Source organism: Grampus griseus (genome assembly GCF_964374135.1).
Source record: "Grampus griseus genome assembly, chromosome: 14".
In the NCBI taxonomy this organism is placed as follows: Eukaryota; Metazoa; Chordata; class Mammalia; order Artiodactyla; family Delphinidae; genus Grampus; species Grampus griseus.
Genome location: NC_139008.1, coordinates 74,333,559 through 74,358,469, shown reverse-complemented (window position 1 = coordinate 74,358,469; position 24,911 = coordinate 74,333,559). Strand labels below are relative to the sequence as shown.

Genomic DNA, 24,911 nt, shown 5'->3' with positions numbered 1-24,911 from the left:
AGAGAAGGAAGCAGCCGCCCAGCCCCGACTTGCCCCCAAAACTCATGGGATTCCTGGCTGCCTGGAAGCTTCCAGGCTGCCCCCAAAATAGCTCCCTGTCAGCCGGGTCAGAGACCCAGCCTTCAGGTCACCTCTTGGAAGCGGGTAGTTTCCTCTCCCAGTGGATGTCCTTGATTTCACTGGCGGGTAGAACATGTCAGTAATGAACTCATGGCTAAGATAGCCAAGGACAGGGCACCAGTAAACACTCAGGGGTCTGGGTGGGGGGCTATAAAGGGCCAACATTCAGGGTGCTTCTCGGATGAAGTATCCCAACAGCCTAGGGTCACTGAGTGTCATTCAAGGATATCTGTTGATTTAACAAATCCTTATGTAACACTTATGTGCTATGTACACAGTTTTAAGTGCTTTGCACCTATTAACTCAATTTGTCCTCTTAACCAACCTGTTACTAGTAGCTCCATTTTGTAGGTAAGAAAACTGAGGCACAGAGAGCTCAAGTGACCTGGCATGGATCACACAGCTACTAAGTGACAGAGTTGAGATTGGAACCACTTGGCTCCCAAGTCCTTGCTCTTAATCTCTATGCGCTGTTCATTTTCCAGGTGTGGAAACTGATACCAGAGCGGGTCAAACACTGTGTCAGAGACAGAGCCATGCCTGAAATTCAAGACTCTTTCTGTCTAAATGTTTCCAGGCTTCATTCATTCATTCAACAAATCTATTAGAACCAGCTCTATGCCACATCCCACAATGCTGGGGACCCAGGGGTTAATACAACAGAGGCCTTGACCTCAAAGACATTGCAGTTGGAGGAGTGGGGACTTTGTGGCTTTGCTGAGGACCTTGGCAAAGACCCACCTCCAGTGGACTTGTCTTGCCCTCTCATGATCAGGTCTTAAAAGAGCAGAGACAGCTTTAGTTGTCAGCTGATCAATTCTTTAACTTTAGCATGTTTTTTAGTTTCCCTTATGCAGTTTGGGGATAGAAATTGTACCAAACCATAGGATTTCTGCAAGGATACCTGAAATAATGGATACGGATACTCCAGGAGAAATCTGTGCACTCCACGGTGATGGAATGGAGATGGCAATGTTGATTGTAGGGTTGTTGGAGGTGGGAGTGGGGGGTGGTGATGTGATAGTGATGTGGGTGATGATGGCGGAGGTCATGGTGTATTGGTGGGGCTGGTAATGGAAGTTGTGGTGGAGATGGTGGAGATAGTGAATGATTGGTGATGATGGTGGTAATATTGATGATGGTGGCCACAGGGGGGTGATGGTGGTGGTAAGGGTGGTGAGAGTGATGGCCTTAGTGTTTGTGATGATGGTAGAGATGAGGAAGGTGGTATTAGTCAATGCAGTGGTGGTGGCGGCAGCGATAATTCTAATGGTGATAGTATTGATAATCTAATGGTGATGGTAACAAAGGAGTGGTGATGGCATTGGTGATGGTGATAGTGGTGAGGATGGTGATGGTGGTACTGATAGTTATGTTGCTAGAGGTGGCAATAATAATGCTAATGGTGGTGATGGTTTAATGGTAGTAGTGGTACTAGTAATGGTGATGGTGAAGGTAGTAATGGTGGAGATGGTGACGGTGTTGGTGATGGTGATGGGGTGGTACTGGTGATTACGGTGATGGAGGTTGTGGTGATGATGCCAGTGGTACCAGTGCTAATGGCAGTGGTGGTGGTGGCAATAGTGACAGTAATGGTGATGGTTACAGTGGTGATCTAATGGTGGTGATGATGATAGCAATGGTGGTGGTGGTGATGACCCAGTTAGCCAGACATCCTTGGTCCTGGTCCTAATATGAGCTTGATCAACCCACAGATCTCTCAGTGTGACCTCACTGCCTACTCTTGTCCTAGCAGTAGATGGGGGGGGGGTTGTCTAAATCTCACACTTGATGCCTCCCACCCTACGGCTGTGCTCTTGTTACAGACAATCATGCCCAGCTATCCCGGGCATCCCTAAGGATCCGAATCCTGGATGTGAACGACAATCCCCCAGAGCTGGCCACACCCTACGAGGCAGACGTGTGTGAGGATGCCGAGCCAGGCCAGGTAGCACTGAGGGGCTGGGGACTGGGGGTCGCTGTCAGGACTGGCCAGGACACCCTCTACTCAAGCCCAGAGTGGGCTTGGCCTCACCTCCGCTCCCTGCCCCCTCTTCACCCTTCAGCTCATCCAGACCATCAGTGTGGTAGACAGAGACGAGCCCCAGGGCGGGCACCGCTTCTACTTCCGCCTGGTGCCCGAAGCTCCCAGCAGCCCTCATTTCTCTCTGCTCAACATCCAAGGTGAGTTATCTCAGAACAACCAAATCCTAGGATCCATGGGGGGAGGGGCTTAGCCTCCCCAACCCCTTCCCATATTACAGAGGCGCCCAGAGGGCCAGTGGTGGGTCCAAGATCACACAGAAAGTCTGAGCCAAGCTGGAGATGTTACCCAGCCTGCGAGCCAGACCCTGAAGAACAAGCAGGAGGTGGGTTGGCTGAGTGGAGGAGGGCTTCCCAAGGATAGAGAATGGTAGATGGAAAGATACAGAGAGGGAATCCATGAGGAGTGGGGCGGTGGCCCAGCATCCAGGGTGGAAAGAGCCCCTGATCTAAGTGAAGATTGGAATCAGCCACACGCACACACTCCCACCCCTCCGTTTACAAAGTGCTTTATCCCACTCGCGTTTCTCTTTACATCCTCACGATCACCTTGGGAGGTGGTTTTCTTACCCCTCCCCCCATTGTGCAGGTGATGAGACTCTAAGAGGATAAGGGACCTACCCAGGGTCATATAGGGAGTCAGTGGTGAGGCTGGGACTCAAACCCACACCTGTCTTAGTTCCAATGTACTTCCTGCTTGCTACCTTGAAAGCAAACTGCCCCTCCCATCCTGAGCTGATCCCATTGTGAGACCCACCCCTGCAAATTCCCCTTCAGTGAGAAGTTGAGGTCTGAACCTTTGAGGAGTAGACTGGGGGACGGGGTGGTCAAAGAACTGGGAGTGAGGGACCTGGGTCCCAGCCCAGGCTCAGTTGAAGGCTTTCTATGCAACCCTAATGCCTGCCTCAGTTTCATCATCTGTAAAATGGGGCTGAAGATGCCGGCCAGGCAGCTAGGTGGTCCCAGTGAGATGTGGGTTACAGAGGTATATTGTCAGTACCTAGAACATGGCCTTTCCTTCATTCAGCAATTATTTGTTGACCATTTATTGAAATACAGTCCCTACATGTCAGGCACTGTTCTAGGTCCCGAAAATGCAGCGGCATGCAAGACAAAATCCCTGCCTTCATGGAGTTTATATTCTACAGAGGGGAAACAGAAATTAAACAAATGAATATTATGATGGGGTTGGTAAGTGGCTGGCAGGGAGGAATAATGCAATCTTCACGAGTCTGGACTTTGTTCTATTCAGTGCTGGACCCTGGGTGCCTGGCACATAGTAGGTATTCAAAAATTTGTGTTAGGGAATTCCCTGGCAGTCCACTGGTTAGGACTCCAAGCTTCCACTGCAGGGGGCACGGGTTTGATCCCTGATCGGGGACCTAAGATCCCGCAAGCCACGCGGCGTGGCCAGAGAAAAACATATAAACAAAAGCGTGTTAGACAAAACAGGAGGAAATAAAGCAAGGCAAGAGTAGAAGCTGTTTTAAATAAGGTGATCTAGGAAGGCCTCTCTGAAGGAATCAATAGTGAGTAGGGATCTAAAGGAAGTGAGGGGCTGAATGATCCAAGTGCAAGAAACAGCAAATGCAAAGACCCTGAGGTGGGAACAGGCTTGGGACGTTCAAGACCTGCATAGTTGGGGTGAGTGAGTGACAGGACTGGAGGAGATGCAGTCAGAGAGGTACTAGGGGCCAGATCACGTGGGTTCCTTCTGATCCTGTTCCAGGTCTGGTATCACCCCCAAGACCTTGACACCCCTTCCCTCAGTGGCTTCTGAAGCCAGACCCATCTGTATTTCCAGGAGTAATATTAAAAATATTTAACAACCAGTGCAGCTCAGATAATCAATCAGAAAGGACCCTGGTCATAAATAATTTGGAGTAGGACCATGGAGCCTCTGCTGAGCCAGGCTTGAACCCCTTAGCGACTTGATCGTGTTAAAGTTGGGGGTGTGCTTGAGGGAGAGGCTGAGGCAGCAGGGAAGGACTTGGGGGACTCAGAGTCATGGCTATTTAAACCTCTTTGGAAGTAGTTCAGTATTTTAAGAACTTTTAACGACTAGTGCTGCCCTGATTGCTCACTATGGCAGTGGTACCCCAAGCTGAGCGCCGGAGACACAAATAGCCCTGGACTGACCTCACCAAGTTCACAATCTTTCCAACCCGAGGGGCCTGAGGTTCTGCCCCAGCTGCCTCTCTTTGACGGGGGATGGGGGCTGGGGGCTGGGTTGGCCACCAGGGCTCCCATCCGGCGTGACCAGCTGCGTACAAGCCCTGGGAGCAAGGCCGGCAGCAGCGTGCTGAGGCCGGCACTGCCAGGAAAGGGCTCCTCCTCCAGTCCCCCGGCCCCTCCCACGGTGTGCCAAGCCCCCTCCTCCTCACCATATAAATATCCCAGTTGACAAACGGCTACCCCAACCCATCTGTTTCTTTGTACAAATTTGTAGCCAGTTTGGAAACGTGATTTATAAATATTGCTTTTGCAGCCAGGATTGACACTGATGTATGTCAGGCCAGATGGATGAATGCAGTGCTGGGCGCAGATCCTGCCTAGAAGGGTGGGGTAGGGGCCTGGGGTGGCCACTGGCTTCCCCAAATGAAGCCAGCTGCTGCCCAGGAGGGCAGCTGAGAGGGAAAGACATGGTGCTCAGGGATTTCCTCTTATGGGGTGAAAGAGTAGCAGGAACCAGAGCTCTCCAGACATATGGTTCCACGACCAAAGACAGCAACCCTGAGAAACAAATATGTCCTCTCCTCTCCTCTCCTCTGTTCTTGCTTGGGAATTAGAGGCTGAGTCAGAGCCATCCACTCATTTTTCAAATCTGTCCACTTCTCTGTGCCTCCACTACCACTCTTATTTCACATCTAGAACACACAGTAGCTTCCTAGCTGGTCTTCCACATCCACTGTTGTATTTTAGATTAGAGGCTCCCTTGCTTAGAAGGTAGGCTTAGCAAAGGCAGGGACCATGTCTGTCTTGTTCACTGCTGTATCCTCAGGGGCTAGAATAATCCTGACCTGTAGAGGGTGTTTAATTAGTATTCGCTATTGAATAGAGGGATGATATGCCACTAGGTTGCTTCTTTGCCCATCAATCGATGGCCTCCTGTTGCCTTTAAGAAAATCACCCAATTCCTTACCATGGCCTCTAAGACTTGCTGTTATGAGCCCCTGCCTCCCCCTCCAGCCTCTCCTTGACTCGCTCTAGTCATCATCCTTATCCCTCCAGCCGCAAAGGACTGCTCTCAGTTCCCTGAGTTCCTATGCCTCTTCTAACCTCAGGACCTTTGCATGGACTATTCCCTCCCCTAGAATTCATTGTTCAGGGCTCACAATAATATCATTTCTTCCAAAAAGTTCTCCCTGATCCCCCAGACTGGTCAGATCCTCTGTTAGATGCTCTTCCTATACTTTTCCTTCTTAGCACTCACCATGGTTTGCAATTGTACACTAAATTGTGAGCTTATTTGATTAACCTTTGTCCCTCGCATCAGAATACAAGGCCAGATCCAGGACTATGGTTGATTTAGCTCCCCATTATTCCCCACCCCCCATGACTAGCATGGTGCCAAGCACAGAGTAGTTACTCAATAAAGATTTATTGGATGGATGGATGGATGGACGGAGGATTCGATGGGTGGCTGGAAACGGTAGCTATGCCACCAATTCACGGGATAAATTCAGACAAGTCCCTTCTGTCTGAGCCTCAACGTCCATGTATGTAAAATGGGAATAATGTTACAACTCTTGGTGGTTGTGAGGATTAAACATTTCTAGGTACTTAAAGTATCTACCCAGTCCTCGATACATAAGAAGTATGCGGCCAGTGCAAAGGAGCCCCACGCCGTTCCTTCTTTTCCTCATCTTGCCCTTGAGCCTTTCTTTCCCAGGGGAAGGCAGATGTTGTCACAGCTCGGTTGACTCACCCTTTGGCAGGAGGGCTAGAGTTCAAGCCGGAGCTTGAGGAGCTGACCCAGGACCACCAGTTACCCTAAAAGATGTGGTTCGTTCAAGCATCATTCTTCAAGGCTGGCTCAGTGCCAGGGAAGAGACAGGCACACGCTACCTTAACACAGCATGACAAGTGCTGTAACAGAAGCGTGCGTGGCGCCTGCACAGTCAGAGCAGGGAGGGGGAAGCCATAAATCCTTCCTTCCCAGGGAAGCGTAGAAAGGAGGCCACAGAAAAGAGGTGACATTTAGCTGGAGCATGACGGATGAGGAATTCGCCCAGGCAAGAAAGTGGAGAGGGTGTTCCAGCTAGCAGGAACTTAGTGAAAAAAGGCAGGGCAGCCTAGACAGAGCGCGGGCGTGGGGTGTAGCACGTGGGGGTGGGGCATGAAAAAATTAACAACCAGCATTCACGCAGCATTTCTACGTGTTAGGAACTGTTCTAAGGGTTATGTGCTAATTACACTGTTTAATCCTCACACCTACGTGATGCTATTTTCCTCCATTTCGGATGAGGAAACTGAGATCCAGGGAAGCTAAATGAGTTTCCCAAGCTAGTAAATGACCAACTCAGCATTAGTTATTAACATTTTAATGGAAATTTTCAAAGGTGTATACAAGTAGATAAAATAACACAGTGAACTCCTATGTGCCCATCACATGAGCTTTAACCCATGACCAGTCTTGTTTCAGCTGGACCTCCAGTCCACTTCACAGGTGTGCCCAAGGTCACAAGTCGGCCCTTCCAAGGGCTCTTCTTCCTGCTTTGTGTTCATGATGGGGAAGGCCAGGCAGGCGCACTGAATTGGGGGCTGCGGGGAAGAGGCTGAGTTAACTGGGACCGCAAAGCTGGGGAAGGGACCCAGGCTGTCAAGGTCTGAGGTCAGGGAGACCAGCCTGAAGCCTGCGAGGGCAGAGAGAAGGACTCAGGAGGGAGGCCTGGGCCCCCAGCGGGAAGCGGGACCCCTTTTGTGGAGCTGGCTGTCAAGGATGGGAGCAGCAGGGAGCTGGGCTCTGAGTACTTCTCGACTACCGCATTGGCAGCCACCAGAATGACAGAGGGTCAGTGATGGCCTGGCCCATGCAGGAGAGGTGTGGAGGGGTCACCGGGGCGGGGGAGCCCGTGCTCTACACCCACCCCCCGAGTCCTGACTGGCACTCCCAGCACGAGGCCAAAGCAGTGCGATGAGTATGACTCATGTGAGTTCACTGTTCCCTCTGGCCATTATGCATCAAAAGGAAAGAGACCGGTGAGGTGACCTTGGTACCCTGGGGCGTCCCCATCAGGCCCCTGGCCCTCCAGGCTCAGCTCTTAAAGAGACTCCTGACAGAACCATGCCTCAGTCAAAGGCAGGTGCCAGCCTGTGTTCCCCGTCTTCTCTGATGACCCAGAGCTTGTCAGTGCCCAGGAAGCCACAACCCAAGGACCACAGGACCCCAGGATCAGGATGCATGGGACAGCTGGGGTGGAATCTGAGAGAAAAAAAGGCTGTTGAAACAAAAGGCAAAAACAATTTTCTTGATATAGCCAGGGACAGGACCTTGGCACCACTGGGGACAAAATCTTGGAATAGCTGAAAACAGAATTTTGAGACAGCTGGGAATAGAAGCTTAGGACAGCTAAGGACAGAATTGAGGGCTCTATGGCTGGGCACAGGACCTTCAGGCAGCTGGGGGCAGAATTTGGGGAGAGTCGGTCACAGAATTTTAGGAGATCAGGGAATAGACCCATGGGTCAGCTGGGAGACAGTAGCTGGGGGCAGAGTGAGGCAAATCCCGAGGTGGAATTGGGAGGTGACTGGGACGGGGGAGGCCGAACCCAAGTCACACACCACTCCGTTTCTTCGAAGCAGACAATACAGCCGCGGTGCACACGCAGCACATGGGCTTCAACCGGCAGGAGCAGGACGTGTTCTTCCTGCCCATCCTGGTGGTGGACAGTGGGCCGCCCACGCTGAGCAGCACGGGGACGCTCACCATCCGCATCTGTGGCTGCGACAGCTCCGGCGCCATCCAGTCCTGCAACACCACGGCCTTTGTCGTGGCCACCTCCCTCAGCCCTGGAGCCCTCATCGCCCTCTTGGTCTGTGTCCTCATCCTGGTCGGTAAGTCCACCAAGAGCCAGCCCCCCCCCGCCCGACTGGCCCCCATCCTTGGGCCCTGGATGTCCTTCCTGAGGTGCCCCCATGGGGGTCTCACTTTCCCTCCCCGTCCTAGGAAGGGCTGGCTCGATTGATGTCCAGGTTCTAACCTGCAGCTCCTACGAGAAGCCTCCTAAGTACGGAGCAGCCCTACCACCAACTCCAGAAGGTGTCAGCCCCCAGCTGAGACTAAGTTCATGCTGGCCCACCCTCTACATGGCCCAAAGTCTCTCTAATTTTGAAAAACCAAGCCTATTTTTTAACATTCTCTCATGTCTATTGTCCTATTTTAGTCTTTATGTAGTACTTTTAGTAAAAAAAGGGCTCTTGGGAACCTCACAACCCCTCAGCCAGATGTATCATCCCCATTTTTTAGATGACAAAACTGAGGCTCAGAGTCGTTAAGTGGCTTGCAAAAGGGGACCCAGTTCATCTTCTGACTTGAAATCAGGCCTTTTCACCCTGTGTTCCCTGCTCCTTTAACTACTCCACCTGCTGGGAATCTAAACTGGGGGCAAGACTTTGAGGCAGCTGGAGTAAAACCTTAAGACACTTGGGAAGGGGGCAAAAATCTACTCAGGTATCAGTTCCACCAGCAGCCAGTTGAACCCCCCAGAGTGTCCCCAGGGAAGAGGTCAATTTTTTCAGGAGCTAAACTGGATTCAGGTGGCCGCAATGCCGCCTCTCACTGTTAAAGCAGAAAGGCCTCACCTCAGTCCTGACTACTGGACAACAGTCAGAGCTGGAGGAACTCCAGGGAGGGCCAGATGGCAGGTCCCAGGTTTGCTCAGTTCCCTGGGAGATTCAGCTGCCTCCCACGCCTCACCACCCACCCCTGGGACCTGCGGAGGTCCTGGGCAGGCCCCTCCTAGCTGGGAGGCCCCCCCCTCCTCTCCACTCCCCAGCCCGTGGCTCAGAAACCCTTTTTCCAGAGGATGCACTTTACAGCGGTTTCATTTTCCGAGGCAGTGCAAACAAATTTCTGCCTAATTGCCCACAAACGAAGAAAGTGCACATCAGTGCTCTAAAGGTGATGGGCAGAATCACTGATCAGGCCTGGCACATCTGTCTCCTGCCGCCCGCGCTTCCCACCATCTGCTCTCACGGGCACCCCCCTCCGCAGCTCCCGGCCTCCAGCTTCAGAAGCCGACCATCCATCTTTCCCACTTCTCTCCTGACACCTTTCCTCCCTCCCAACCTGCCCCTGGATCCCACCTCCTTCCCGGTCATGATCCACCTTGTTAGGTCGTGAGCCAGCACCCTGCCCCATGGCCCTCGCAGCTGGTTCTGCCCACTGGCCTGGCCTGAGCTGTTTGGAGCTGCAAGAAGAATCCAGTGCCTGAGAGGATACCCAACACATGTCTGTCCATCCATCCACCCACCTATCCATTTAATTCTCTCATTTGCTCGTCGGTTCCTAATTTATCCGTCCAGTGAGTACCCCCACCCATGTGCTAAATTATTCTAGGCACTGGGATTCATCAGTGAAAGAAAGATACAAAAAGCCCTGAGTAACTGGAAAGTTGAGGTTGCCATCGCTGAGACTGGGAGACTGAGGGTGGGAAGGGGGAAAGATTATCCTTTCAAATTTGGACACATTAAGTTTGAGATTCTCCTGGTCAACCCCGGGGACTTGCTAGAGAGGAAACTGGATGTACAATCTAGATTTCAGAGGAGAAGTCCAGGCTGGAGGCTGCAATATGGGAGTTGTCAGCCTCTAAATGGAATTTAAAGCCACGAGACAAGGAAAGCGACAAGAGAGGGGGTGTGGAAAAAAGACCAAGGACTGAGTCCTGGGACATCTGATGTTAAGAAGTCAGAGAGGAGAGGAGAAGAGAAGCTTGCTTATAAGGTTGAGAACGAGTTATCAGTGAGGTGGGAGGAAGAAGAGTATGCAGAGTCCTGGAAGGCAAGTGAAGAAAGCCAAAAAGATCTGCTCATCCTTGCATCACCCAGGTCTCCATCCAATTCTTCATTCAGTCAATCATTCAACAAGCATGGTTCTCTTGCTTACTGCATGCCAGGCACCACTCTCGGGGAACGTTCCCCAGGTCCCCGAGAGCAGTTCACAGTGTGTATTTTGAGGCGGAGTGAGACTGACATCTTAACATGGCAGGTCTGTGCTATGAATGAGCAGTGACTTTCAAACCTGAGCTGCCTGGGCATTACCTGCAGGCCTTATTGAAACAGACTGCTGGGCCCCACCCAGTAGATCTAGGACAGGACCTGAGAATATGCATTTCTAATAAGTTCCCAGGAGATGCTGATGCTGGTCCAGGGTCCGAACCAGGGGATAGAGAGGAACCCCTCATCAGGGGAGCTTGGAGGTGATATCCTGAACCCGGCCTTGAGCTCTCAGGGAAGGGCTCCTGCAGGAGATATCTGGACCAGAGACCCAGAGGGCGAATAGGGTGTTCAGGGCTTCTGGAGTGGACAGAGGAGGGCAAGGGTGAAAGAGAGGTCAGGGTCAAGGACATTTCACTCCCCCCAGACCTCAGCTGCCCCATTCCCATCGCCACCCCCCAGCACCCAGAGACCTCAAGGGGATGTATCTCTTCATAGAGTTAAGGATGGAGACCTCAGAGTTTGGGTCCAGCCCTCAACACCCATGAAATCTCTTAACACTGCTCTCTGTCCCCACCCCACCCCCAGTGGTGGCATAGGCTTGATTTGCACACCTCCCAAGATGGGCAGCTCACTACCTTTCCAGATAGCCAGCTACGGTCTGACTGTGAGAAAGGTATTGTTGCACAGAAATCTAGGAAATTTGCATGAGCATTTAGGCTGAGCCAGCTCTGCTGGGGAGGAGGGGAAGGGTGGTCCCCGGACTGCCCTGGGGGGGCGCTGCCCTCACGCGCCCCCTTCTGTCTCCCGCACAGTGCTGGTGCTGCTGATACTCACCCTCAGGCGCCACCACAAGAGCCACCTGAGCTCGGACGAGGACGAGGACATGCGGGACAACGTCATCAAATACAACGACGAGGGGGGCGGCGAGCAGGACACCGAAGCCTACGACATGTCGGCACTGCGAAGCCTCTACGACTTCGGCGAGCTCAAGGGCGGCGGCGACGGCGGCGGCGGCGGCGGTGGCGGCGGCGTGGGCCCGGGCGGGGGCCCGGGGAGCCCCCCGCAGGCCCGTCTGCCTTCGGAGCACCACTCGCTGCCGCAGGGGCCGCCGAGCCCCGAGCCGGACTTCTCGGTGTTCAGGGACTTCATCAGCCGCAAGGTGGCGCTGGCGGACGGGGACCTGTCGGTGCCGCCCTACGACGCCTTCCAGACCTACGCCTTCGAGGGCGCGGACTCGCCAGCCGCCTCGCTCAGCTCGCTGCACAGCGGCTCGTCGGGCTCCGAGCAGGACTTTGCCTATCTCAGCAGCTGGGGTCCCCGCTTCCGGCCCCTGGCCGCCCTCTACGCCGGCCACCGCCCAGAAGGCGAGGCCCCGGCCTCCTAGCCCGCCCTCCCTGCAGCCCAGGACCCAACTGGACCCCAGGACAAAGCACGTCCCCTGCTCACCCCCTTCCCCCAACCCTCCCAGGGCGGCGGGACAGGAGGGGGACCTTGTTCGGGCAGCGGACTCCCCGACGGCATCCCTCCCCTGGGGGGGCGGGGGGGCGGGGGGGGGTTGGGCAGCTTTTGCCCAGAAGTGCGGGAATTATGACCAACATCATTAAAACTGCAGCGAGAACGGGCACTGCGTGGCTCTGGGGTTAGACAGGGAGAGAGGGTGGTGTGGAGCCCTCCTGGCTTAGGGGAGAAGCTGGGGGGAGGATGCTGCAGAAGTGCCAGCCCAGGAATGCCCCATCAGAGTTAAGAGGAAAGAAGGGCTGTTCGTTTACTAAGCGCCTACTGTGTGCTGGGCCTGTACAAAGACCATCTTAGTCATCACACAAACCTTGAGGTGGGGCCCTGCAGGTAACAGTTGGAGAAAGCCACCCAGAGAAGTGGCTGGGACCTGTCCAAGGACACCTTGCCTGTGTACTGTGGAGCCACAGCACTTACCGGCTACCTGGCCTTGGGCAAGTTACCTCTCTTCTCTGGGCCTCAGTTTCCTCCTGTGTCAAACGAGGCAAATAGCAGAACCTACCTCGAAGAGTCTTGAGGATAAAAAGGCTTCGTATGTGTCAAGTGGTTAGGACAGTGCCTGGCACATAGTAGGTGCTCAATAAATGTTAGCCTTTGATACTGTTATTATCTTTGTTGTTATTAGAAGCCCAGCATGTCTGCCTCCCGGATCTGAGCTCTCTCCCCCTTTTCCCAACATCTCCAAGGATATAGAAAACCTGACTATTGGTGTTGCTTCTGCTCTGAGTCGGGGATAGGGACGTTCCCAGAAATTGGAGAGCCTTCCGGTGTCTCAGGCGACACTGGAATAGGACACCTGGCAGGCGTGTGATGACAGACCAAGAGATGACAAGGTGGGCAGCTCCAGGACTTGGATGAAGTGGGAGGGTTGATGGGAGATGGAAGGGTCAGAAGCCACTGAGTGTGATGGGGACCTTATCTGTTTGTTCTGGGAACCCAGCAGTTTCCCCATCCATGGACCCAAGTTAAGAACCCCAGGGCTGAGTCACCACTAAGAGCCTCCAGCTCTGAAACCATTGGATTATAAGATACAGGTTATTTGTCCTCCTGCCCCACACCCAAGTGATTAATTCATTCTACATTGATTGGCTGTGAATTCCAGCTCCTGCTAGGTGAGCATCCTTCATCAAGGTTCTCAACTGCTGAAGCCTCAGTTTCCTCATCTGTAAAATGGGGCTAATGATAGCCCCTACCTTAAAGGATGTTAAGAGGCTTAAAGGAGATAAAGAATGTTAAGCTCCGATCCCAGTGCCTTCCTGCCACATTGAAATTGCTCAATAAATAAATGCTCATTTGCCTTATTCTCTTACCCTCCCAGGGAGCATTCATTCATTCCCTCCACATTTGCCAAGGTCCAGTGTGACAGATCCGGAGATAGTCATTATGTCCTGAGTGCCTTGCCTGTATTATCTCACCTAAGATACTGTCAGCCCCAGTTCACAGGTGAGGAAACTGAGGTTCAGAGAGTAGTAACCCGTGCAAGGTTACACAGAGCGTGAGTAGTTCCTGCCTTCCAGTAACTTCCAACCTGGGTTGGGGCAGGAGGCAGGGGGCCAGAAGCAGCCAATAACAATGCATTGGGTAAGAGTTGTAGCAGAATTAACAGAAAAAGATCCTGGAAACACCGAAGAAAGATTGAATAATTTCCAGAGGAGGTGACTCCAACTGGATCTTGAAGAATGAGTATGAGATGTACGAGATGGCCAAGCAAGAAGACATTCCAGGCAGAAAGTAGAGCATCCTCAAAGGCTGGGGACAGGGGGGCAGCAGGAAGCATGTGGCAGCTTCAGGAGTAGTGTGTGGTCCCCAGAGCTGGACCACTGGGAGGAGGAATAGTGAGATGTGAGCAGGGAAGGCTGCTTGGAGGTGGGTTGCGAAAAGACCTTTAAGGCCAGGCTAAGAAAGGATGCTTTGTTCAACTTGACCATGTCTCCTAAAGTCCCCTGAGGGATAGGGGGTTAGTGTGGTTAGCCCAAGTGGGGACGCATCAGGACCCTCATGCATATAGGAGCCTTAACCCACGGTTCCTGTAGCTCATGATATGAATGGGTATTGTAATTCGGGGACCACTGGGGTGATGTGTGATCCCCTCTCTCACCCATGTGTGCCCAGCTCTCACGTACAGAATCCCAACTATTCTCAGGTTGGTTATTGCCATCTCCATTGTAGACAGGGAAACTGAGACCCAGACCCAGAGGAGTAAAGTGACGGGCTCAAGGTCACCCAGCGGGTAGGGGACAGAGCTGGGATAACACAGGACCTCTGATTCCAAGTCTCTGTTCCTTCCACATATGCCCGTTGCCTTGACAGACTCTGACCCTGCCGAGAAGGCGATTACAGGCAGGTTATGTTTCCAGAGGGACGAACAAATACAGAGTCACAAAAACCCCTGAACATCTTGTCCAAACCCCATACATGGGGAATGATTTTCTCAAGGTCACACAGGGTTAAAGAGCTTACAGAAATAAAAAAACATTATTCATCCAGAGTCACCTTCTGAGCCTCTGGCTCTTCCGTTTTCCAGCTGTGTGACTTCAGACAAGTGTTTTACCCTCTCTGTGCCTCTGTTTTCTTATCCAAAAAGTGCACCCACTAGAACACCTACTCCACAGGGTTGCAGCGAGGATAAAATGCAGAAATAACCACTGACACTTACTGAGCATTTCCCACACGCCAGGCACTGCTCTAAGCACTTCACGTGAATTAACTCTTTTAATCCCTCACCAGCCCAGTGAGGTAGCCCTCATTTTATAGGTCAGAAAGTGAGGCACAGAGAGGTTAAGTAACTTGCCAAGATCAAACAGCTAATAAGTGGAGATGCCAAGATTTAATGGGAACGCTCTGGCCCCCAGAACCTACACCGTCTGCAGCACTCACAGTGCCTGGCACAAAGGAAGCATTGGACATGTGGCCTGGGAGTATCTGATGTCCCCGCCTGTGTCCTGGGAGAACTTCACTCACCGCCACATTCTACAGCCTGTGGGAGTCCTCAAGCCTCCCCGTGATTTCTGCTAATAGTGGGGTGGGGATGGAGGGATAGATCACGTTCCCTTAATCCCCTCTGCTTCCAGCTCCTGCACCTGCATTTGCCTCCTCCACTGGGCCCTGAGCCAACCCAGGAGTGAAATACGTGAGTCCGGCCCCTTCTCTGGGTTCCACAAGGTGTCCACTAATGCCCCGCATTTCGTGAGCTTTGTACACTTTTCTGATGGTTTGGGGTCACAGACAAGGGCCTGGTTGTGGCGTACACAGACTTTAACCATCGCCTTCATTGGTTGCCACCACTTTCCCCCACGAGCTCCGTTTCCTCTCCCTGTGTTACGCAGAGCACAGCCACCCCAGCTCCAGGCTCTAATTGGGCACACCCGACTCTATCACGGAGCTCAGAAAACAAAGAGCCTTCCCTTTCCCGTGTCTGCCCCCCTTTCAAGGCATCTGAGAAAATGAAAAGAAAAAAATTTCCCTTTTATTGTCATCATCTCCATCACTGTCGTCAGCACGGGATAGAAGAGCAGTCAGGGTCATGAGCAAGAATCGATATATAATTGGCCAAGAGTTTTAGAAGCAGGGATGTTAATGACAGTGACAGTGATGGTAATAAGGATGGTGACAGCGCCCATACATGGCGCTTGCTGCGTGCCAGGCACTGTTCTAAGCCCTATATGTAATTAGTACTAATACAGGTAAAACCCATGCAAGGTGGACTCTTTGTTTACTGTGTTTAGCGCTTTATTTAAGTGGCCTTGTTTAATTTTAAACAGGTACATCATTAGCCCCATTTTATAGATGATTTATAGATGAGGAACCCAGGGCTCCTGGGTTTATAGATGAGGAACCCAGGGCTCACAACTGGGGAGGGACTAACTCTGGGATACAGAGCGTATAAGGGCTGGGACCATTTCACACGCACCCCACCACAATTCTGAGCGGAACCAGGGCAGCTCGGATTCTGAGTGGAGTTTCTGGGAGAGTGTGGGGAGGGGAGAGAAGCAGGTGGTGAGAAGGGGAGGCACTTGAGACAGATGGCAGAGCTGGGCAGCAAGGTGGAGTCCAAGCCCGGGTCTGCGTCTCTGGTATGTCCCAACATGTGTGTGTCTGCACGTGGATGTGGGCACGCACGGAGAAGTGGGAAGGCAGCGCAGAGCACACAGGTCAAGAACTAACCTCCCACCTCCTGCTTCAGGCGGCTCAGAGAGCTGGCTGCTGTCACGGGGCGGCTAAGCGCTGCATCTGTCAGCCAGCCGTCATGACTGCCCACCCCCGGGTCACGAATCAGCAGCTCCACTTACCTCCTGCCAGCCAGCGCTCTCAGGCCAGCTCTGTCACTGGCCGCTGAGCCTTTGGAAAATGTAACCCTGTCAGCCCTCAATCGGAGGCAAGAGGGTTCACGCTTCAGTGCGTGCACAAGGCGGTACGAGTGCGCCCACGTACTCACGCCAGCACACAACACAGGCGCGTGTCTACCTTCAGACGTGTTGCTAGCTGGGTGCGCGTTGCAGACACACATGCTTGCAGCCATGCACGTAGAGCACACCCCTGCAGGTCTGCAGATGTGGTCACGTGCCCGCGCTCTATGCACGCACTAGAGGCACTCTCACGTGTGCACTGACACTTGTCCACAAAATTTGTACACAGCCTTCCATAGCTGTGTTCTCTTACATGCGTGTAAGTGTGTGTCCACTGTTACCCTTCCAGGAGCCAACACATTCCCTCATTCAGGCGTGCACATATACACATTCATGAACATATGTGTATCTCCAGACACTCCCAGGCAGGTACGTGGTACACATATGCATGTCCCCTCCCACGTGCCTGGTCACATGAGCTCATAGCTCCACGCGTGCATTCATAATGCAAATGCACATTTGCATGCGTGCACGGGAAAGCATGCGTACGTAGCCTCGGGAACCGTTGGTTACAATCTAACTGCATAGTGCCCAGAGGTGTATCTGCACGTGTGAGCACATAGGTCTGTGTGTACATAATACACACGATCACTCACAAGCATCTCAACACACAGGCGTCCTCCAGTAAGCGCTTGGATCTGCACCAAGGACACACACACATGCAATGGTACGTACCCCCGCACATCTGCCTGCCTACATGTGTGTACCTCCACTTTCACACCACCTGTCCTCAGGTACCTAACCACCTCTGTTCACATGCGCCTTCAGGCTGGCCCACCACGGCTCACCCACGGCCGTGCCACATGTGTCTAACTCCACACCCAATCATGCACACAGACAGACACGTGCCTCCGAAGCCCGTCTCCCACACGTGTGTGGGGTCAGAGCCCTGGCACGTGGGAGCACACACACCCACTCTGGGAAGCAGCACGTCCCAGCCCCAGATTGTCAGGTGTGCTGGGGACAGCAGGAATGGTGCCCACTCACAGAAATCACCACTCACGCAGAACTGCATCTGCCGCAAACGTCTCATCTGCTGTGCAAACGATGATTAAATGTTATTGTGCGAGAGAAAACGGCAAGGAGGGATTCATTAGCTTTATTGTCAGAAAGGACTCCCTGGGCTACAGCTCCCGTCTCCAAGGCTGGCTTAACCCCCTGAATGCTGGGGACATTGCGCTCCGACGTGGGCTTGTGGAAAATGAAGGCCCCGGAGACAGAGATCCCAGCGTTGGGCCCACATGAGCCAGCTGGGTGCAGAGAGCACTGGGAGGGAATCATGAGTCCAGGCAGCTGCTGCAAACGTGCCCCTCATTTGCTAGGTAGGCTTGGTCTTGTCGTTTCATTTATCAAATAATTTCTCCCCCCTACCATGTCCCAGGAATGCAGAGATACAGAGGCCATGGTCCCTCCTGGCTGCATGAGGCTTCTCAGATAGAGCAGGGCATTCCAGGCTGATGAAACAACTTAAGCAAAGACTTGAAGGCTGGGAGACACGGTAGTAGTGCCAGGCTTGTCCAGGAATCACTGGGCCTGGACAGGTCAGTTGGAGGACAGATTGTAAAGGGCCCAGTAAACCCTTCCAAAGAGCTTGGGCCTTTTCCCAAGAACAATGGAGAACCATGAAAGGTGTATGGAAAGGGTTGACAGATAAACTACAGGGTGCCCAGAGGTATTTGAATTTCAGATAAATAACAAATAGTTGGCCTAGTATCAGTATGTGCTAAATGTTACACAGGCCGTACTTATAATAAAACATGTGTCATTGTTTATCTGAAATTCACATTTAACTGGGAATCCTGTCTTTTTATTTGCCAAATCTGTCAACACTGTGTATGGATTTGCATTTTAGAGGGATCGCCCTAGCTTGCTCTGTCCAGGGTAGAGTAGAGGGTGAGAGAAGAGAACGAGACCAGTGAAGAGATGAGGAGCTCACATTCTCACCTTCTTCCTTAATCAGAAAACCCCCAATTTTCAGCCGGGCACATGGCCCTCTATCACAAGGACCGCATTTCCCCGTCTCCGTCACAACTATGTACTGCATGGACTGAGTCATAGTCAACACAATCTAAGCAGAATTGTTAAGTGGCGGCTTCTGGGAACACCTCCTTAAAAGACTGTTGACCCATGCTTTTAGCCTCTTTTTCCTGCTCCTTTCTCCTTTCTGCTGGCTGAACACAGCTGAGATGGCGAGCACTCAAGCAGCCACCTTGGGGGCTTGGCTTGGGTAAAGGAGTGGTGGGGATGAGTCCTCTTTCCCACTCCAAACCGAGAAAGAGGCTGAAACCCTGGGACCCCTCACTGAGACCTTTAGTGGCACCTGCTGTATGCAGAACACAGAGCCACGTGGGGAGAGGGGGAAAATGGGGAGAAAAAGATACGCTTGCTCTCGGGAAGGTGATGAAGCCCAGCCTTGCCAGGAGAGTTTAGATGAAGCTGAGATCTGGGAACAAGGGAGGGATTGGGAAAGGGACAGAGGTGAGGTTATCTAGCCCAGAGGAGGGACTGATGCCCTGAGGCCTTGAGGGCAGTGTGCTTAGCACTAGAGGGAGCTTAGTGGATTCCACCGGGCAGAGCGAAGATGTGGGATAGCCTGCTGATTACAGCACGGGCGCCTGTGAAATGGGTCTGCAGGAAACAGAAGAGCTATAGGAGAAGCGCTTTTTTAAAAGGTGTATTTATTTATTTCTTTGGTTGTGCCGGGTCTTAGTTGCGGCACGCGGGATCTTTGGTGCCGCGTGTGGGATCTTCCTGGCAGCATGTGGGATCTTTAGCTGTGGCATGTGATCTCTTAGTTGTGGTATGTGGGATCTAGTCCCCTGACCAGGGATCGAACCGGGGGCCCCCCTGCATTGGGAGCACAGAGTCTTAGCCACTGGACCACCAGGGAAGTCCCAGGAGAAGCGCTTTTAACGCTTCATATCCCCAGATCTGTTTGCTAGGACCGCTGTACCAAAGCACTAGAAGCTGGGTGGTTTAAACAACGGAAATGTATTATCTCACAGTGCTGGAGGACGGATGTCAGAAATGCAGGTGCCAATAGGGTTGGTTCCTAGTGTGTGGATATGTGGGCCTAGGTGAGGCCCAGGTATGTGAGGCTATGTGAGGGAAGGATCCGTGAGAGAGAGGCCTCTCTCCTTGGCTGGTAGATGGCTGTCTTCTCCCCTCTGTGCATGTCTGTCTCCCTGTCCAAATTTCCCCTTTTTATAAGGATACTAATCATACTGGATTAGGGGTCCACCCGACTCCAGGATGACCTCCTCTTAGCTAATCACATCGGCAATGACCCTATTTCCAAATAAGGACACATTCTGAAGTACTGCGGTTTAGGACTTCAACATATGAAGCATCCGCCATGCCAGCCTCAGCACCAGACAGCACCAGAGACACCGGGCTCACAGGCTCTTTAACGGGGGCCATGTGGGACTTCCGTCCTTTGGTGGAAGCTTGTACAGTCTGAGGGAGGAGGCCTTGGGACCCTGACCACAAGCTGGAATGGGGCATAGTTTTCTCCCTTCTTCTTTCTTACTGGTCGATTCTCTCACAACTTCACACTTAACCACACACACACACAAACATACGCATATATACACATCCTCACAGACTCTCTACTCAGAGAAAAGCCCTGAGACCCTCCCATATACATGAAGGCACATACACAAAGACACTCAGGCAGAACCCTCACACACAAAGAATCACGTGTGCATATACTCGTGCTCACAGCCACGGGGACACACAGAAACCACAACTCACACACATCTTCCAGATGCGTGCTAGCAGACCCACACAGGGACAGTGACCGCCACATCGATGGACGCACAGGGACATATCTATGGCCTCCCAATCCTACACGATGCAGACCTGCTTGTGCATTCTCACAGGCCCTTATAGCCACACACAGACACAGAACATATAGACAAAGGCTTTCCCATGCACACACACCCACACAGGGGCTGTCTGCACACACAGGATTGTTTAATCCTACTGTGGTTGGCAGAGCCTGGCATGCACACACCATCCCTCTGGCCTCACAGCTCACCATCCACTCCCTGGTAATTGGAAGCAATTTAATCCCCCACCTGCCCAGCCAATTGCAGTCTCCACAGAGCAGGCAGCAATCAAAGTGCCCCACCATGGAGGCAGCGAGGCAGAGAGTCCCCTCCCCACTCTGGTTTCCCCATCCACCTTTGTAGTTGAGATGGGATTTACTAACCTAGACGCGCGTGGGCGCGCGCGCGCACACACACACACACACACGCGTGCTGAAGTCTTGAGACTGTATACACCACACACACAATCATGTATACACAGAAACACACAATTGCATACACACACACAACCACACATAGAAGCATAGGAAGATAGATTACACAACAGATATTAAGCCACGGTGAGATAGAGGGTGTCTGTATCTACAAAGACACACGGTCTCTTGATCGGTGGTGTGAGTGTGTGTACATCGTTGCAAAAGTTCTACTAACGCGTGTGAACACATAGACATAGGGTGATACCTTGAGTTGGAGGACGTGTATACACAGCCATGCACAGATCTCCACGGGTGCTCAGTGAACACCCTCCTGGGGTCTGAGCATATGCACACCGAAACACAGTGACAGTAAGAAGGTACACAGCACAGGGACTTCCCTGGCAGTCCAGTAGTTAAGAGTCCACACTTCCATTGCAGGGGACACGGGTTCGGTCCCTGATGGGGAAACTAAGATCCCACATGCCACACGGTGAGGCCAAAAAAAAAAAAAAGGTACACAGCACAGAAACACAGGAGTAGGTGTACACATGCGTGCACACACACACAAAACACGCAAAACCCTCACTGGCCCATGGCATGTCCCTCCGAGGCCCATGGTCCACGTTTGCTGAACCCAGAGATGGCCCGGTTCCCTCCTCTGTCAGGGCGATTTCCCATGAAAGGGGGGGTGAAGACCCCACCTGTCAACCCGCTGTTTGTCACTCCATCATGACCGGTGTGCTGACATTCAAAGCCCGGCACTGCGATGATCGCGTCTAGCTGTAATGTACCACAGATTGCACTGACATTTGGAAAATATTCCACCTCGGGACCCATTCAACTTCAAACTTTTTTTCCTGGAAGAGGAGAGAAATGGCAGAGATGGGGCAGCGAGGGCCTGCCGTGTTCCGCCAAGGAGCTGCTTTCCAGCCCAGACCCCAGGAGCTGACTCCCGGCCCCTCCTCCCAGAGACCCCGGGTCACTGGCTGCCCCATCTGCATCTACCTGGGGACAGGGGGATGGGGAAGAGGAATGGAGGTTCCCAAGGAAGAGACGAGGTTCCAGCCCATCAGCACGTCTTCACAGAGGGTCTGCCGGGAATCCCTCCATCAAGTGTGACCTGGCGATCGCTCCCTGTCATCAGTAGAGCACCTACCAAGCACCAGGCTGTGTTCTAAGCACATTACATACGTGACCTCATTTGCAACTGTAACAACCTTGTGAGGCAGGAACTGTCATCATCCCATTTGAATGGTGATGGACCCAAAGCTCAGAGAGGTGAAGTGACTTGCCCAAGGTCACACAGCCAGAAAAGGCTGGAGTTGAGATTTGAACCCTGGTCTGTCTGGCTCCAGAACTTGCCCTTTTCCCACCTGCGTGTGGTGAACTTATGTGTCGTGGAGTCAGGCAGATGCTGAATCCTCCCCAGTCCCTCCCACTGCCTTTCTCTGTCTCTTCTTTCCCTTCTCCTCCCCTTCCTCTCTCTGCTTTCTTTCTCTCCTCTTGCATCCCCTCTCTGCCTCTCTAAGCAGAATGAGTGTTCCCAGAATGATGGCACAGTCTGAGACAGCTTCCTGGAAGGGAGGAGCAGGTCTGAGCTGCACCTAGAGACTCAGAGGACTGGATGGGTGGGATTGACATCTGCAGAATCAATGAGCAAGCCTCGCAGAAAAGCCTCTGGAAGCCACTGCCTTTGGGTGGATGGAATGTTTGAGTCCTTCCTACATTGAGCCAGGACTTGGATGGTTGGATGGGGGAGACTGGCCTGGGGTGGTCCAGCCCTCTCTGAGGTTTTGCTCAGTCTGGAATCGGGGCAACAAGGCCATCCGAGTAAACTAATGGCAGCCAGCGATGTGCCTACCTGTCCCCTAAAGGGGAGCCGGCAGAGGCCCCTGCTTAAGTGACCTGGGCAGTTGTGGTAAAAATACAGGCGGGGTCGTGGACAACACGTATTTTGAAGGCACGGTAAAAATGACATGGTCCCAGCTAGTCCAAGAAGAGATAGAAGAAGTAGGAAGACTGTCTGCTTCTCTGATGAGCTGATTAATCTCCTTAAATAACTTGCAGTCCAACTTCCCAAAAGGCAAAGGAAAGTTAAGTTAATCTACTCTAAATGACCCCTGAGCTTCTCAGGGGTGGTAATCAATACACACACACTCTCTCTCTCTTCATAAGTAATTCTCAGTAATTGCAAGAAAGAGGGGTTTTTGGTGGAAAATGACATTCTCACCACAGAGAGGATCCCTGGCAGGGGGATCAATAGGCCACTAGCTGGGAGGCTGGCTCCGCAGCTGGGGGGAGGCCACGAGCGGGCCACCATCACATCACACCGCAAGCTGCAGGGTCATCCTGGGCTCTGTCTGCCTGCAGGAATTTTAATTGATTGGGGAAAAGGAGACTGAATGAGATCTCCAGGAGAAGCAAAGACTGGCTCCTCCCCATGCCATCACTGATGTCACTGAGAGAATGACTAGTGCTCAGCAACAGTGCCCACCCCGGATGCCAAAGGAGTACCATCAATGCCCATTACCAGTAACCTTGGGAGTACATCAATGCTTAGCACCAACACCCAGAGGATACCATCAGTGCTCACCAGTGATGACTCTGGGGCACCGTCGATGTTCATCACCAGGGCCCTTGCAGGTCCATCACCTATATTCTCAGGAGTCCCCATCTGTATCCATCCCCAAAGCCTTTGGTTGGCATCCTCATTGATGCACAGGGATTGTATCCTTTTTGGTCATCATCATATCTCCACTAGCCACAGTGCCTGGCACATAGTAGCAACTCAATAAACATCTTTTGAAGAGATGAATAAGTGGGTGAATGTTCTTAGGAAGGACAGGAACTTCTTTATCCTGTTCACCCCCCTACCACCCTATCCTCAGGACCTTACCCCACTGCCTAGCCAAGGAAAGTGCTCCGTAACTATCTGTTGCATGGATGACTAGGTGGGTAGATGAAAGGATAGATGAGTGGGTGGATGCATGGATGGATGGATGGACGGGTGGGTGGATTGCGGATGGATGGTGGATGCATGCATGGAAGAAAGAAAGGATGACCTTGGCAGCACTGTCAGTGCCATCTGTAATTCCAGGCAATCAGCCTCCAAGACCAGAGTTCAGCACAAAGTAATCCCGAGAGAGAAGACGAGCCTGCCTGCTGCCCCAGCCCTAGTGGTTCTGGGCCCTCCGTGGTGGCTTCACCTGATTCCCTCCTTTGCTATGGGGCTGGGGTCAGGGGTGCAGGTGGGCAGCTGGGCAGAAGAACCTCTCACCTCCTGGCCTTCCTCTCTCCCTCCCACTCTCCAACCTGAATACAATTTTCTAGAATGTCCCCAGGTCCTGGAGGGAGAGCCCATTACCTGCAATCTGCCCATAAAAACATCAGTAGCTGCCTGCTGGCTGGGGAGCCAGTTACTCTCAGCCCCGCCTGGCAGCGGGTGGGCAGGGAGGCCGAGGTGTGCAGGCTGTGGGAGCAGCTCAGCCTCTCTGGAGATGCCAGTTTTGTGTAGAAACAGCCATGACCTCTGGCAGAGCTGGCCGCCCAGAGGGCCATTCCAGGATGGAGAATCCTCCGTCTGCCTGCCATATATTCCACACGCATTCATTCCCAGCCCTCAACATGCTGCCTGTTATTATTATGAATAACAACGTCGGCAACCCAGGTTGGGGCCCTCTCGGTTCCGGGTACCTCCTGGCCCACCTCCCACCATGCAGCCCCGCCCACTGTCGGGCAGGGTTTCCCACAGCACATCTGCTACACAAATCACTGCCATTGATTTCTTGGAAAGCAGCTTTAGGGATTTTGTGATTTTTTTTTTTTAAGTTTGATTTTAAATCCTGGTTTATTCTCAGCACCTTAAAAAGGAAGTGGAGATTTGAAGGCAGGCTGGATCCTTCCTGCCACTTGGTTTTCCTGCTTTTTCACCCTACTTCACCCCCAAACCCAGCCCACCTCTTTTACATAACTTGTCTCTTCCCCCAAAGGGAGTGGCACGGGGACCTCTGCCCTGCCCTGAGATGGGAGGAGGGGATGGAGTGAAAGATGATGACTTGGAGCCCAGGCACTGTCCCCTGTCCTCCTGGTGATCCCCCCACCCAAGCCCTAGTCAGGATCTCCCCTTCCTACCCCCAGCCTTGGGCTCAGGGCACTGTCCCAGGAGCCCCCTAAACTCTGCCGCTTCCAGCTCTGTGGCCTCGGGCGCACCGTTAGAACTCTCAAGGTCTCTGTTTCTTCCTGCAAAATGGGTATAGAAGTGCAATCTCCCCGAACCGTGGAAGGACCCACGGAGATAACCAAGGCAGTGGGGGCTTTGCGAGTGCTCTGAGTCATGAGGGGTTCTCAGTGATCATCGTCTCGCTGGGAGAGGGTCTGGCTGCCTCACAGGGGCCACTGGGTACAGGTGGAGTCAGAGAGGC

The 24,911-nt window shown here is 52.7% G+C and overlaps 1 protein-coding gene across 1 annotated transcript in view; it reads left to right on the top strand.

The window, feature by feature from the left end:
• The window catches only part of CDH22 (cadherin 22), a gene marked incomplete at both ends in the record, with an annotated part of 70,103 nt that extends 58,396 nt beyond the window's left edge, over positions 1-11,707 (top strand). The window contains 4 exons of the mRNA XM_082671084.1: positions 1,947-2,068; positions 2,187-2,304; positions 7,969-8,220; positions 11,136-11,707. Coding sequence (XP_082527210.1) covers positions 1,947-2,068; positions 2,187-2,304; positions 7,969-8,220; positions 11,136-11,707 — 1,064 coding nt within the window. The remainder of the gene's footprint in view (positions 1-1,946; positions 2,069-2,186; positions 2,305-7,968; positions 8,221-11,135) is intronic.
• Positions 11,708-24,911: the final 13,204 nt, after the last annotated feature.